The 16,156-nt window shown below is 42.2% G+C and overlaps 1 protein-coding gene and 1 long non-coding RNA gene across 2 annotated transcripts; one reads left to right on the top strand and one right to left on the bottom strand.

Annotated features, from left to right (window-relative positions):
• Positions 1–5,984: 5,984 nt before the first annotated feature.
• LOC144087241 (uncharacterized) lies at positions 5,985–7,122 on the top strand. The gene is made up of 3 exons (XR_013304675.1): positions 5,985–6,022; positions 6,724–6,984; positions 7,074–7,122. It is a non-coding gene; the product is annotated as an uncharacterized LOC144087241 (long non-coding RNA).
• Positions 7,123–7,986: 864 nt separating this feature from the next.
• LOC144075321 (peptidyl-prolyl cis-trans isomerase FKBP3-like) lies at positions 7,987–14,351 on the bottom strand. The gene is given in 11 exon segments (XM_077602215.1): positions 7,987–8,076; positions 8,140–8,200; positions 8,397–8,534; positions 8,617–8,652; positions 8,654–8,682; positions 8,684–8,716; positions 9,339–9,367; positions 9,370–9,439; positions 9,631–9,776; positions 13,206–13,584; positions 14,236–14,351. Coding segments are annotated over 9 exon segments (591 nt in total). The 5' UTR covers positions 9,736–9,776; positions 13,206–13,584; positions 14,236–14,351.
• Between the last annotated feature and the right edge of the window lie 1,805 nt (positions 14,352–16,156).

Consider the following 16,156-nt stretch of genomic DNA (forward strand, 5'->3'; position numbering starts at 1 on the left):
TATGACAGTACACTAGAATGACATTCTTGGATGAATTCTATTCAACACATAATCAACATGCACATTAAAGTCCGTACATGTGTATATATATATATATTGTATTGGATTGGATAACTTTATTCATCCCGTATTCGGGAAATTTCTTTGTTCCAGTGGCAAGAGGGTGAGGATGCAGGAATAGGAAAGGCATTTTAGACATAAATAGATAGGTAATAAGTAGGTCAAGAAATAAATACATGAATAAATATATAATTAAATAAGCGTGTTGCTTAGCATATATATATATATATATATATATATATATATATATATATATATATATATATATATATATATATATATATATATATATATATATATATATATATATATATATACACATACATATTCTTAAATACATATATACATACACAAATTCAAATTCTGGTCATGTCCATCGGTGTGGAGTTTCCTCCAGGTACGTGGGTTTCCTCCGGGTACTTCAGTTTCCTCCCACATTCCAAAAACACAGATAGTAGGCTGATTGGACACTAAATTGCCCCTAGGTATGGGTGTGAGAGTGCATGGTTGTCCGTCTCCTTGTGCCCTGCAATCGTCTGGCCACCGATTCAGGGTGTCCCCCGCCTTTGCCCCGGAGTCAGCTGGGATAGGCTCCAGCACCCCCTGCGACCATAATGAGGATAAAGCGGTTCAGAAAATGAGATGAGGTTAGATATACAAATGTACACCAAACAATTGGTGTGAAAATAAATACATAAAAATGTAAATAAACCCTCTTAACCAGCCACACTGGCAACAGCATAAAAAGGTTCTGCTGAGAGTTGGGAAAGAATATTGGCCTTTTCCTTTCACCCAGCTCCCTTGTTTCAGGTCTACAAGACCTCCTTGGAGGCAGATTTGAAAAGGTTTCCTTTGACCTCATCCTACCTCTCTGACAAAAGACAGACATCGTGTCAATTGTGGCTGGGAATGTGATGAAAAAGGATGCTAACAGGAGGAAGCGGTTAGCCGAGCTGTACTTGAATATGAGCTGTGACAGCGAGGCCCAGAGGACGCCAGGCTCAAACACACACACACACACAACAAAGCGGCTGAGCACTTGCGAAAGGCGGTGCAGTGCCCACAGCGGGAACAAATGATGGGAGTCTGTCAGGGAACTCAGCCACGGACACCTTTGATCTCAACTTCCTTCTTCTCTTAGAAAAGGGAAGAGTGAGGGAAAATAGCCGCAGGCTCAAGTCCAAGCAGAGGTGGCGGCACGCTAAGATCTCACTAAAGGCGCCCTCGTTTATTCATGATAGACCGTACTTGTTAAGAACAACTCGTCACCGCCTGATATAAAAGTTTCATCAACACTTTCCCGTCCCTTGGAACGGTCGAGAAATCTTAATTATTATTGTTGGACTATATAATATACTATATGTCATCTCTGACCCGAATTATTCATCGTCTGACAAAAAGCACGTTTTGCTTCTCGTGATGTATTAACGGAATTTTAATGTGACGATTTGGCATGCGAAAAAACTCACCGCGGTTAGTGACCCAGCTACTGTCGCAATAACCGTGACTGCAAAAAAGTACAGTGAGTACTGTATTTTTTAGATAAACATCGTACCCGAGTACAAATCGCATCTTCTAAAAAATGCAAAAAGAGGGGAAACAAAACTTGTCGCATTGACGTATAAGTTGCATTTGTTGCGGTGTGGGTAGTTGTATTTTATCAAAAACCAAGAAGATTAGATTTTTTTCACAGGTGACATCCTTATCCTGTTTTCCTTCATTGAGTCTGTCAATTAGGGCAACCACAATTATCACATTAACCAAAAACAATTTTGATAATCGATTAATTGGTAGAGACTTTTGAGGACAACCTGAATTAGTTACCAGCCAATCACACGGCACAATGAGAAGGACAACCATTCACCCTCACACTCATACCTAGGAACAATTTACAGTCTAGAAACAGCTGACCGTGCATGTTTTGGGGATGTGGGAGGAAACCAGTGTACCTGGAGAAAACCCACGCAGAGCACTCGAAAACTGTGCACAGGAAGGTCGGAACGTACCAAGGATTTGAACCATTACAGAGATGAAAATCAAAAATAAAAAGAATATAGTGTTGCTCCAAATTTTCTTTAAACATGAATCAGAACAATTTAAAACATTTTTTTAAAAAGTGAAATTTAAGACCTGTGATTGGCTGGACAGTGTGTCCCCAGCTCAATGCCTGTATTTAGCTGGGATAGGCTCCACACCTCCTGGGATCCTTGTGACGATAAGCTTTTCTGAAAATCAATGAATTTAATAAAATTAAAGACTAAATAACAATAGTTACTGTTTCCCCCCGGGGCGGCCCGGTGGAGCGAGTGGTTAGCGCGTCGGCCTCACAGCTCTGGGGTCCTGGGTTCAAATCCAGGTTACATCCCCCTGTGTGGAGTTTGCATGTTCTCCCGGGCCTGCGTAGGTTTCCTCTGGGTACTCCGGTTTCCTCCCACATTCCAAAATCATGCATGGTAGGCTGATTGGACACTCTAAATTGCCCCTAGGTATGAATGTTAGTGTTCATGGTTTGGTTGTATGGGCCTCATAAAGGATTGGTATCCCAACATTGTCTGTAAACGATGAATCAACTATCCAAATATTAGTTAAGTCATTTGCTAATTCATTAGTTGCCAATTCGTTGATTAAGCCTGGCAGCCCTAGTTGGCCCTCAGAAGGAAACCGTAGCTACGATGATCTGAGGATGGAGCTAATTAGGAGAGAGAGACAGAAGCTGCAGACATGACATCACCAGGAAGCGGCTATCTCTATCATTGAATACAATGGTAGAGTGAAAGGCTGTTCTTGTAGATATGTCAGTTTTGTCACAAACCCACTCAATTTCCTGAGAAAAAATTTTTTTTGACCAGAAAGGTTGCTTTTGCGCTTCTTTCGACCAATAGGTCATAATGTGTACTGGTTCGTGATGAGTGTGCCAGGAAAAGCCATCTTCTACCAACAGTAGCTGTATATTTTTTTTGGAAGGTTCCTCCCACGGTCTCAATTGGCTGCAAAAAAATTCAGTGGTGGATATATGGAACAGTCCATCTCGTTTGCCAGGTTAGCAAAATGCACAATCTTAAATTAATCGGTGTAGGAAATCCAAAATAGAAGTTCTCCCTCTTATGTGTTCCAGTTGGGATGTGAGCACCTTTTCATTAATATTACAACATCCACACTTGAATTTAGCCTTATGAAGACAGTGGTTAGAAAAGTGCGTCATCTCATGCTGGTCAGTCAGTTCAACCCGAAGGAGATTCTCCGACCACCTCGCACTAACACGGTCACATGTCAGACAACTCCCAATCATGAGCATATTACAAAGGCGTCGGGCTAACGAGGCTGGATGGCGGCAATGCGCTCCAGCCACCCGTGTCAGCGCCGATGATGGATAGCGCTGGGCAAACGCAGATGCCTCATTCATTTCCATTAGAGGAATATGGAAATGATCTCACGGGTTCGGCTACTGATCCATTCCACTTGGTGACTTGATGAGTGCATCAGAACAGTTGTGGATCACAGTTCCAGCAGCGAAGTATGAATCACGCATCGGGCTGCTAAGCAGATGCTGGCGAGAGGTCCACTTTGCGAGAAAATCAGAACGAGCGGCTAAACGACGTCTGTCAGAGATTATCTAAATCACCTTGCACTTTTTGCATGGTGGCCCCTGAGGGACTCATGCATTATTGAAGCCGCTCCCCATGTCAGCGCCTACTCAATATTAACGAAGGACCTCGGAATAATGTTCATCGTCGGAAACTGGGGTCAACGCAGAAACGGATCTGAAGCCTTTGGTATTGGTACCATGTTCAACTCCCAGCATCGCTCCTTGACAACAAATTTAACAAATGAGCAAATGTTGGCACCTCAGTGTCATGAGCAAAAAAAAAACGGCATGCATATTCACAATGCATCGCTATGCTAAATAACATCTGCTTTACAACGGCATGCCATATGTTTGGCTAACTTTGTTGTATTAGCGGCTTATCACAGAGGAAACAAGTACACGGTGAGGTTTCAACTACACAAGATGCTTTAGGTGTGCACGTTGAAACATACATAATTAGATACTAATTAACATGAGAGCAAACTGATGAGAATGAGAGTGGGTGAGAATACCTGGGCATCGGTATACGCCTTATTCGTGTCACTCCACAAAAGGTTCCGCCGTGGGTCAGACTTGGTGCCGTGTGTTTTCGGGGGAGGAAACTGTGCTGAGGGAGGTCAGCGCCGCCACCTTCCAGCTTTGCACCTTTGGGGCTCTCCTCTGGGGTCTGAGAGGATGGAGGTCCTCATTAAAGCCTCCCGTGACTGTGGCCTCTCATCCTTATCTGCCAGTCCACCTTCTGGAGGTTTCAAAACTGCAAAAATATGCAGGGAATGTCAGCCACTATATTCTGATGAGAGTGACAGCCAAACTACATATTGATACGTTGTTTTTAGGACTGGTGGAATAAGCAGAGCTGTTTTCGTCTCTATACTGTGGCCCCATTGGAAACATTCTCGCTCAAGAACATTAAGAGCATGAATTTATTTATAATAAGACCTATTTAAAAAAAGAAATGGTGTTCCTGCTTGATGAATGAAATACTTGCAGCAGCAGTACTTCAAGTGTGGTAAGAGTACGGCCCACCACGTTATTCTGTGTGGACCGCGAAAAGTAAATCAAATTGCTTCGACTTCCATGATTTTCACTGCAGCTCTCGCCTTGATCCTCAAAGTGCAATTAGTTGCCTTTTACTTTACTTAATTGAAGATTTTTGGTTGTCTGTAAATTCCAGTGGCAGGCCGTGGATTTCAAACATTGGCCTTCAGTAGTGCTACATCTGAATCAATCTCACCCTCAATAACTATTTTGTGGCTATAAAACAGGTGTCTCAAAACGATTCCGCCGAGGCCCGCAGTGGGTCCTGGTTTTTGTTCCAACCGATCCAGTGCCGACATTTTAACCAATCAGGTGTCTTCTAAAATAAGTAGCACCTGGCTGCAATCAACTGATTAACTGATTACACTTGCAAAAGGTATCCTCTTGTTGAGTTGGAATGAAAACCTGCACCCACTGCGGCCCTTTGAGGACCGGTTTGAGACCACTGCTATAAAACCTTTACTGCAGCTGCGACACATTAAAAAAAAGCATCAATAATAACCTGCGGCTGAGTGGTTAGCGCGTCTGCCTCATGGTGGGGGACCTGGGTTCAAATCCAGCTTGGTCCAAATGTGTGGACTTTGCATGTTCTCTCGAGGCCTGCGTGGGTTTTTTCCGGATGCTCCGGTTTCCTCCCACATTCCAAAGACACACATGGTAGGCTGATTGGACACTCTAAATTGCCCCTAGGTATGAGTGTGTGTGAATGGTTGTCTGCTGTTATTTGTGCACTATGTGGTCAAAGCTTTAAATCTCATTATACTTGTACTATAATGACAATAAAAGCATTCAATTCAATTCAATTCAAAATTGTCTCCTTGTACCCTGCAATCGGCTGGCCACCAATTTAGGGTGTCCCCTGCCTCTGGCCCGAAATTCAGCTGGGATAGGCTCCAGCACCCCCCGCGACCCTAGTGAGGATAAAGCGGTTCAGAAAATGAGATGAGACAAATGAAGCATTCTTTGTGTTTCAAATGTTAAACTTTTAATGGACTAAGATGGCCTGGAATAAAGGTGAGTTGATGTGAAATACTAAGTAAAAATGTTAATCAATATTTGGTAAAATTAGTGTACTGACACACTGTTTTATAGCATCAAGACCACAAAAATCACGACTATTCTACGTCATCTTCAAAACATGGACATTGAGTTGAGAGGACAAACCACCTCGTGGAGCGCGGTAAGCAAGCCACCATCTTTTCCACATTCAATATGGCGGGACAATATGGGCGTGGTTACGCCTATTGTCGACGCAACTGCGTAAATTAAGCACATGCACAGTACCTAATCCTTTCGAACAGCCTTTCAATGCTGACGGACGACTAGCACGGGAACTAGGTAAATCGTTGTGCAATTTACTGGCCTAAGTGTGTTTTTATCACGCTACTGGGAGATTTTTTTAGGAATAAATTGAGCCAAAATGTGTTAGTTTAATGCCAGGTAGAACACATGTTTGGGCTCCTTTCCCCCACCGGCTGTGTGCTCCATGTGACTAGTTATCTTAGCATTAGCGTCACAACGACGCTTCCCATTTGACTTAAAAAGTATGTTGTCCGTTTTCTCTCCATTATTGAGTCGTGTAGAAAGACTTTTAATTTGATAAAACAAAGCCGAGACATCCATGGACAGTTTGCTGGATAAAGTAACTCACTCAGCTCACTCAAAAATGACACCCAGAGGCACGACTTAGTTCCTGGTGTATTGTATGTAATGATAGTTTTCATGGTGTGTTTTATGTAATGATCGTTTTCACTGCGAGTGCTAAACACCCGTTTCCAATTTGTAATTGTTCTGTTTTCACAAAAAAATCATTTATACAAAAATTGTTAAGCCAAGTTTCTCCTAGTTGTTAATATCAATCTTTATATTTAATCACCTTGTCTGGAAAAGGGAAAATAGCACGGAGCACTCACTCACTAACTTATTTTCATTCTTTATCATTGATGTGTTTATTAAATTTCTTGTAAGATTTCTCTTTCTTATAATAATTGTTTGGCAACTCCCAAATAGCTTGGTTAAATCAAGTTTTCCCTGTTTAGCATCAAGATGCAGCTCTTCCTGTGTGCCCAGAACACTCACACCCTTGAGGTTACAGGAGAGCAGACTGGGCCAGATCAAGTTAAAACTATTTCCCCTCCAAAAAACACCTAAGCCTATTTATTGAATCTCCAGTCCTTATATAGGATTTCTGCTTAATTTTTGCAAGTTTTCCCTGTTTAGCATCAACATGCAGCTCTTCCTGCCTGCCCAGAACATTCGCACCCTTGAGGTTACAGGGAAGCAGACTGGGCCAGATCAAGGTAAAACGAGTTCCAAAAAAGAAACCACCTAAGGCTATCTATTGAATCTCCAGTCTATATATGATAACTTTTGCTCTTTTTTTTGCAAGCATCAGGCCCATGTCCAGTTGATCTTCTTCGCAGGTTGCCCGTTTGAAGATGATACCTCTCAGAAATCTGCACTTTGGCAGGTTAATGAAGTATTTGTCTATTGTAGAATATCCAAGTATTCGTCCAAATTAAATAAAAGCTTAAAACATAATATTATGTAACTCAATGACATGAAATCTGATCCTATTTTATGAATTATATTGCCATGGTGAGGTTTCACTGAATATAAGTTGCGATTTATTTTTCCCCTCTAATATAGGAAAAGTCCATGGCTCGTGCTGGCAAAGTGAGAGATTAGACCACAAAAGTAAGGTGGATCTTACTTTTAAAGATTAGAAACTTTTTAATGTTAACATTGGCTTAAAAGTAGATTTTGGAGCAGCAATGAAGTCTTTAATAATTAAGTGTTGTTAAAAATAATATTTTAAGGCTTTTCCCCCCCTCCTAATTGTTTTTTGTAAATATTATTTGGTATGATTTGATTGTGTTAGTAAATTTATAACTGTCTTGTTTGATTTTATGTCCGCAGGTGGAGAAAAGACTGACCACACCAATCAACACTTCAATGTGATGCCAACTGTTGAAATGTATTCCTTTTAATAAAAAAATGTTAACTAGACATGTTTCTTGTATTTTTGCTAGGTAAATGTGAAGAATAAGACATGCATACAATTCAAGAACATTTATTTTTCCACAAAATCTAAGTGGCTTTCGAGATAGGTTCGCGTAGGCCGTCCAGCAATTAAAAATGGAGTGATGCGATCGTGCATCGGTAAATGGACGAAAAATCTTCTTCCCCTTGGGTGGAATTCTGGAAAAAAAATGTCAAGGCACAATAGACTAACAAAATTGCAGACTGGGTACTAGTTAAGTCAAAAAAATGGACCCCCCCCCAAAAAAAAAACATTGCTACTAAGTTAGATTTTTTTCTATCAACATCTTCCCATAACCCCACTCATGTGCCATCTTTCCATTGCTCATAGTCACCAGGTACTCATCCCACTGCAATGGAAGGCAAGCAACATTAAAGCCAAAGGAAGAAAAAAATGGAAATATTAGACATACCCCTCTGATGACTTTGCTCAGTGTTGTGGTGGTCTTTTTGTCCACTGCAGAGGCAGATAGACTAAAAAAAGATCTGAGTCTTTATAACAGGGATCTCCAACTGCAGTCCTCAAGGGCCCCTATCCAGTCTATTTTCCAGGTCCTCCTCCACCAACACCTACATCAAAAAAATCAGGATCTTGATTATTTGATTCAGATGTGGTGGGAGATATGGAAAACATAATGAACTGGGGGCCTTGAGGACCAGAGTTGGAGACCCTGAGGGGCTGTTGGTGTCAAAGACTGTGCCGTCCTCCAACGTCCCCATATACCAGCAGCTCACAGTGTCGCCCTTTTTGGGGAATTTTGTCTTGTCACCTTTCTTTAGCGTTGATTTGGTAAACTTGGGTGGACCCCACAGAGAAGCAAGATACAAAATGAGTAGGTTTAATACAGTACATGAAAATAATAAATAACCTGAAACACTTGGGTCCTGCCTCATCCACAATTTCTGCCTTGACTTCTTTGGTCTTCGTCGATTTTGACAGCTTTCACCTGCTTTGTACAGCTTTTCCACCGTCTCCGTGGCTTTAAACCTCTACAAAACACCACAGGGTGATTATGTAATTGCATATTCAACCATTTTGATGCACAAAAGACCCACATTCATTTCCCATGTTATTTCATCCTGGATGAGTTTTTCCAGTCAATCATTTCAAATCCATTCATGTTTTTAAATATTCCAAAAAGTCATCATTGGTTCCATTTTTCTCTCCATACACTGAGGGGAAAATGGTTATTTTACCATATGTTTAAACTTGAGTCAAAAATGACCCCTGCGCTATTGTCGAATGAATGTCTCACTTAGGTTCTGTCCAAACCACATTTAAAACAAAAAATGAAAAGGTCCATGCCCTGAGGTCTTCCTTTAAGAAAGTGAAGGGAAAACAAGCCCAGGATAAAAGGTATACATTTATTCTATAAGTGTACTGTTTATTCCTTACACGTCCACTGATGGCACTTCTGTGGGTGCGTGTTATCCACACAGGTTCTTGCTATTAAAAATCAACACCAGACCAGTTAGTGTTTTCATTCAAAATTTGAATGTATCGTAATAATAAAAAAAGCTAATTGAGCAAAGCCTTGAATACTGAACGCTGACTTTTAATTATTACTCGGATAGACAATTATTATATCAAACTATTTAGAAAAGGACTCACTTTGCTGACAAACAGCTCATTATGGCGTCGACAAGCTGCTCCTTTTTGGCCGTTTTGGCCACATTCTTGATGTTTCCCAAAAGTCTGTGCTAGTTGAGGAACTGAAACACACAATGCAATGATTTCTTTTTAAACATAAAGAGCCAGAGGTAACGCAATGTAGCCAATTTGTTTGCAAACATTTTTCAGTTCCATCCACGTGGGGCTACAGCACGCGATCGGAGCATGCTCCCGTCAAAAAGCACTCTTAAAATGTGAACTGGGGCTTCGAAATCCTCAAATGACAATGTACCGAATGTGCTGCATGGTCCTGTAAGAGCTTTATCAGGTCTTTCTTCAGTAAATCCTCACTTCTGAGCTGGTCTGCAGTCCACCAACAAACTGGCTCTTGGCTCATCTGCCATTTTGAAGGTTGGTGGTGGCCATTTGAACTCTGACCTTGGTCATACATATTAAAAATAGACACAAAAAATCATTTTTTTCATGATAACGTGTATTTAAATCTGCAACCATATCGATTTCTTCTCCTGCGCTATTGAATCAACACAACAATATATTTGCTTGTGCAGCTTGCTACAGATACAGTTTTGTTAGCTTTGGCCAGTCCACTCTATCACTAGCCAATCATAGTTTGTGAAAGCGATGACGTATCCCTACGAGAAGGCAATGGTGTCGCCAACTCGAAATCTGATTGGTTAAAGCAACAGTTTTATACACGCTAAGTATTTTATGCTGCAGGGTTTGCAGAACTGATTGTGAAGGCTTTGGGGCAGATTTCTGACCCTGGTAACAAATAATGGCTGAAATGTGATTGGTTAAATACTTAAATATGAAAACACATCTGGAAGCAGCACAACCAGGGGGAAAGGAATGAAAGGAATCTGACAGACAATTTAGAATTATTTAATAAGTATTCATGGACAAAATATAATTAACATCAGTCTGTGATTCCGATATTTTTTTTATGCCAGCAGAGAAGGCCTTCCAGTCCCTGACGGTCCACCACTAGTAAATTCTGTTGTTTAGTTATGGAACTTGTTTAATTCTGTAGTACTTAATAAAATAACAACATTCAGAGAATAAGGGTGGCCCGGTGGAGCGAGTGGTTAGCGTGGCGGCCTCACAGCTCTGGGGTCCTGGGTTCAAGTCCAGGTTGGTCCACCTGTGTGGAATTTGTATGTTCTCTGAACCACACCCCATTCTAGTTTCAACCAAAGACCAGTCTGTTTCACAAAATTAACAGGAGAGTCAAAAAAGGCTTGTTGAAACATAATTTCAGCTTTGTTTAGATTCTTGACAAGAACACTGAGATCGCAGGAGCATCAAACATTCAACACCTGATGCAAGGCTGATGTTTCTCAAAGTTGGATTGTTTTCTCTCCTGTGCACTTACAGACATTCTGTTCTCAGTGTGAAGCGTAGTTTTTTCCCTGCAATTAGAAGTGGCGAGAGTGGGGGTATCAGACCCCTTGCAGCCTTTTTGTGTTTGGACTTAACAGTCAGTCAATGCTGCGCCCTCCTCTGATGTAAGACTTCAACCGGCGTTTCTCTCGGCTAGTCCAACAAACTGAGCAGAACCGCGTGAGGCACCCCGGTTGCTGCGTTACGGAATATTTATGCTCAGCACAGCTCGGGCTTGTCAGCAGCTAATCATGACAAGGATGATGGATGGTGTTTATTTTCTGATGATGGAACGCAACCCTCGTCTGATGAAAATTGGAAGAAAAAAGGACAGATCACGCCGACTCGGTTATTAAATTATCAAACCATCATTTGCATTGATGACACCCAAGACATGGACTGTGTGTGTACGTGTGGAGGGGCAGGGAGGGGGGGCTTATAAGGGATTTTTTTTGGCCAGTCAACCTTGGACATCACCCACTGTCCTTGGCCAGAATCTATCCTGCATTGTGACTGAAAGCTATTGTGAAAGGAACTTCAAATAAGTTCTAGCTTGGACAGAATTGGTGACACATACAGCACCAGATGAGTGACCAAACTCATCTTTGACATGGGCCACATTATAGTTTTGGTTCCTTTGGAGAGCCAGCTACAAACTAAGGCTGCCACAGATAATAAATAGACAACTCTTATGACCTAAAAAAAATCCTAGAAACTAAAAATATGACATTGAAGTCATTATATTCATTCATTCATTTTCTGAAGTGCTTTATCCTCATTAGAGTTGCAGGGCGTGCTGGAGCCTATCCCAGCTTACTCCAGGCCAGAGGTGAGGGACACCCTGAATTGGTGGCCAGCCAATCGCAGGGCACAAGGAGACGGACAACCATGCACGCTCACACCCATACCTAGGGCTAATTCAGAGTGTCCAATTAGCCTACCATGCATGTTTTTGGAATGTGGGAGGAAACCGGAGTACCCAGAAGAAGGAAATCCACGCAGGCCCGGGGAGAACATGCAAACTCTACACAGGTGGACCGACATGGATTCGAACCCAGGACCCCAGAGTTATGAGGCCGGCGCAATAAACACTTGCTCCACCGGGTCACCTTAAGTCATTATTTTGCATATTTGAATTGTGTTACCTGAATCAGAGAAAGTTCAAGGTCCGTGGGCTTCAACTTTAGGCAACGTTAAGGTCGGTGTGAAAATTGTGTAATTGAAATACTTTATTTGATTCCTGTGGATAAAACTTTGAAGAGAATGATTTTATATTAGTAATATAAGCTACAGTGTCAACATTTCAAGATTTTCAGATGGTGATGTGACTTGAGGGCCGGCCCGGTGGCGCGAGTGGTTAGCGTGTCAGCCTGGGTCCTGGGTTCAAATCCAGGTCAAGACCATCATGTGTGGTGTTGGCATGTTCTCCCCAGGACTGCGTGGGTTTCCTCTGGGTATTCTGGTTTCCTCCCACATTCCAAAAACATGTATGGTAGGCTGATTGGACACTAAATTGCCCCTAGGTACGGATGTGAAAGTGCATGGTTGTCTGTCTCCTTGTGCCCTGCGATCAGATGGCCACCGATTCAGGGGGGATTCAGGGTGTCCCCCACCTCTGGCTGGGATAGGCTCCAGAACCCCCCAAGACCCTAATGAAGATAAAGCGGTTCAGAAAATGAGATGAGATGGTGTGCCTTGAGATTTTTTTCAATGCAAAAAGAGTTGGGAAACACTTATTTAGGCAAATTTAGACTAAAATTTTGCATATAGGTCTACCCTAAAAGAAAATAACACATTAAAGGCAATTATATGTTTTCAAAAGGTGTTGACTAAGTATTGCAAATTTTGGCAAAAATCAAAAATTCAACCTGAAAGGCAATGAACTTTGAACCTTTGTAACATAAATTCTAAACACGCCAAATAGTTTTTTTTAAAGGTCCAAAAGAATGTAAACTTAAGTAACTGGTTGCCTTTAAAGTCCCAGCAATCTAAACCAATTAGGTAACTAATTGTTTCAAGCTTTTATCTGTGGAGACACAGGAAGGGGAAGGGGAGGAGATAGGGTCAGGAAGGGGTGTGGCTGATACCGGCTCATTACCATCAAAGGCTGCCGAATGGAAGCATATAATTGCGGCACACGTTTGAAGTGTCCAAGATCAATGTAACCCTTAACGAGCAATTGTCACCACTCGTTTATGTCACACAACGCAGCCTTAAGAAGTTGTTGTCAGCAAATAGAGCGGAGAGAAACAATGACTTAGAAAAAGAAAAGTATCTCACGTCCTGTGATGTGAGTATTGCACACGTGGACATCGCAATGTCATAGTTCCAACAAGACATGGTTACATACCCTAACTTGGAAACAGATTAATTTGCACTCAAACAGAGGGCGAAACTGTCTTCCATTCCTAAATACGAAAAAGATCAAATTCGAGCAATACACTAATTTGTTCTTATGGGTCTTACGGCTACTTCACCAATGACGCCCGACAAGATGGATCCATGTGAAACAGCGTGAGCGCCACCGTGATGAATAATGAAGGCAAGCTTCCTCCCAGGTGGACACACAGTGTCAAGCGGACAGGTGTCAGTGAATCTCAGGGCCAGCAGTCAATGAAATTGTCTCCATATTAAGCAGACAGCTGAGGCCTCTTAAACGGGCACGGCACGAGGACCTGCGGGGTCTCGCGTCTCGTCATCTGGACGGGGGGAAGGAAGCGTTCGGGCCTCTTCCGATCTGCAAACGGGAAGTGACCCTGCGCCTCTGCCAGCCTAGCCAACGCTTCTCCCATCATGCACCGGGGCCGCACGCAGCTCCCATGAGCCTCGCCTCGCTCCCTGCCATCTGCCGTGATTTATAGAAAAGGGCCGATGATTTATGGGCCAGTCATCTCACAATGAAGTTGTTCTCTTTCATTTGCGCGACCTCCCGACCTAGCCGCCACTCGCTGCCAGGTTGGGGAACTGTGCGCTAATCATGTACTATGAGGGCTTTTAAACAAGCTGGAAAAGGAGGGGGCTACAAATAGACCCCTAAATGTAATTAATTTGCAACCGTGCGCACGTGCTGATAAAAGACGGGATGTGTCTCATTGAACTCCTTAGCTGCCATTGACAGCGCTAGTCGTCCAATTTAGTTTCACATCGAAGGGTTGATAGCAATCGGTATTCACACCCACTTAAAATAAATTGGACGTCGGTCATCGTCAATTGCAGTCAATAATTTACGCACTATGAAACTAAGAATAAATTAAATTTTAAAATAGAGGCAGACTGTATTGAGGTTTCATTTATTGTAATTGGATTTTTAAAAGGAATTTGCATTCATTTAGAAATGTATTTATTCATTAAATGATCCCAGATCAATAGGAAATGACCCGATACCAATAAGTGACACCCAAACACCCCAAAATAAACAGGACATGACTTGAAATTACTTCAAATAAACAGGAAATAACCCAATGGCAGCCACCTCGTGGTGTAGAGGTTCACTCACCTGACTTTGGTGTGGGCTCAATTCCCGCTGGGGGCGGTAAGATTGGGGGTGTGGATGGCCGTTTGTCACTGTGTGCACTACGGCTGACTAGCGACCAGTCTAGGGTGTAGTCTGCCTTTCAGCCAAAGACAGCTGGGTTAGGCTCCATCGACCCCCGCAACCCTTTTCCAGGATGGGCGGTATGGAAGATGATTGAAAAAAAATCCAATATCAAAATGAAGTGACCCACAAAATGCCTTAAAATCAACAGTAAGTAAGACAAGATGTACAAGAAGCAACATTCCTCATAACATAATATCAGGAAAACATGGAGTAGAAAGAGTAAATCTAAATGGAAAACATCACATGTATAGTAGGACACCTGTATTGGGCAAATGAAGAAAAAACATACCATAGTAATTCATTCATTCATTTTCTGAACCACTTAATCCTCACAAGGGTCGCAGGAGGTTCTGGAACCAATCACAGCTGACTTCGGGCCTGAATTGGTGGCTAGCCAATCGAAGGCCACGAGGAGACGAACAACCTTTCCCACTCACATTCATGGACAATTTTGAGTGTTAAATCAGCCAATGCATGTCTTTGGAATGTGGGAGGAAACCGGAGTACCCAGAGAAAACCCACACAGGCCAGGGGAGAACATGCAAACTCCACACAGGTGGACCGACCTGGATTCAAACCCAGGACCCCAGAACTGTGAGGCCGATGCGCTAACCACTACCATAGTAATAATTGTGAAAATTAATTTATAACAAAACTATAATTCAACACAGATAGAGGCACTGCATTATATCCACTGTGATTTTTAGTTATAACTTAAATAGATGGGGCATGTCATTTTTATATGGTTGAGGGTGGAGTCAAATTTGCATGCAAAAATAGTGTTTTTCCGACTGATTTGTCAGTCAAAATTAATTGAACGTTTATAACAGTCAATGGCAGCCAAACATGTCATTTCTGAGCTACTTGAAATTTTTCTTTAGTTTGAGTGTTGCAAATGACAATTCGCCAAAGTTACTGTGGTCAATGTAAAAACAGGTTATTTAAAAAGGAACTGCGGTTTGCCCACCAAGTTCAATGACAACCGCTGAGTTAATTAAGCACTATGGGTGAAGCCCACCGGTTCATTTAATTTAGCACCAGCCGTCTGAAGGGAAAATGCAACATTTAGCACAAGCTGTTATACTCCATTCTGGGACTTGTGGTCAAAGACTGTGGGATTGGGTTAACCCGATTTTTACTGCAATCTATGTTTAGGTGAACCTGGAAAATTGAAATTAAACCCTCAACAATCCAAAAGCACAAACTCACTCAATCTTGAAGTTTTAGGCCAGGGATTGGTAAACGTATAGCACAAAGGGCCGCAGTGGGTGCAGGTTTTCATTCGAACCCATGAAGAGGACACCTTTTCACCAATCCGGTGTCCTACAATCAATGGATTGCAGTGGGGTGCTTCTTGTTTTCTGCAGAAATCTCATTGGTTGAAGTGTCTGTGCTGGATCGGTTGGAACAAAAACCTGCACCCAGAGCGGCCCTCGAGAACCGGTTTGCCCACCGCTGTTTTAGGCTATCAAGTCAGGTAATATGCAGGTGGCGGAGTAGCATATTATTTTTCGCCAGAGTAGAATCATCAGCACTGGGACCCAGTGGCAGTCCGTGCATTTTCTCGTAGCGCCTTCAACGAATCAATCCAACCCTCAAAAACTATTTTATGGTCATAAAACCTCTACTGCAGCTACAGCTGCGACACATAAAAAGAATCAATAAATCAATGCACAAAAATTGGGTAAAATCCACTTCCTAGCAGCATTTAATGATTAAATACAAATACTGGAGCTTTTCAGACATTACAACCGGGCCAGGGGGGTGATTTTCCCGGGAAAAGACAGTGATAAACGTCAATGACGTACCGGCAAACATT

Source organism: Stigmatopora argus, chromosome 1, assembly GCF_051989625.1.
Source record: "Stigmatopora argus isolate UIUO_Sarg chromosome 1, RoL_Sarg_1.0, whole genome shotgun sequence".
NCBI lineage: Eukaryota > Metazoa > Chordata > Actinopteri > Syngnathiformes > Syngnathidae > Stigmatopora > Stigmatopora argus.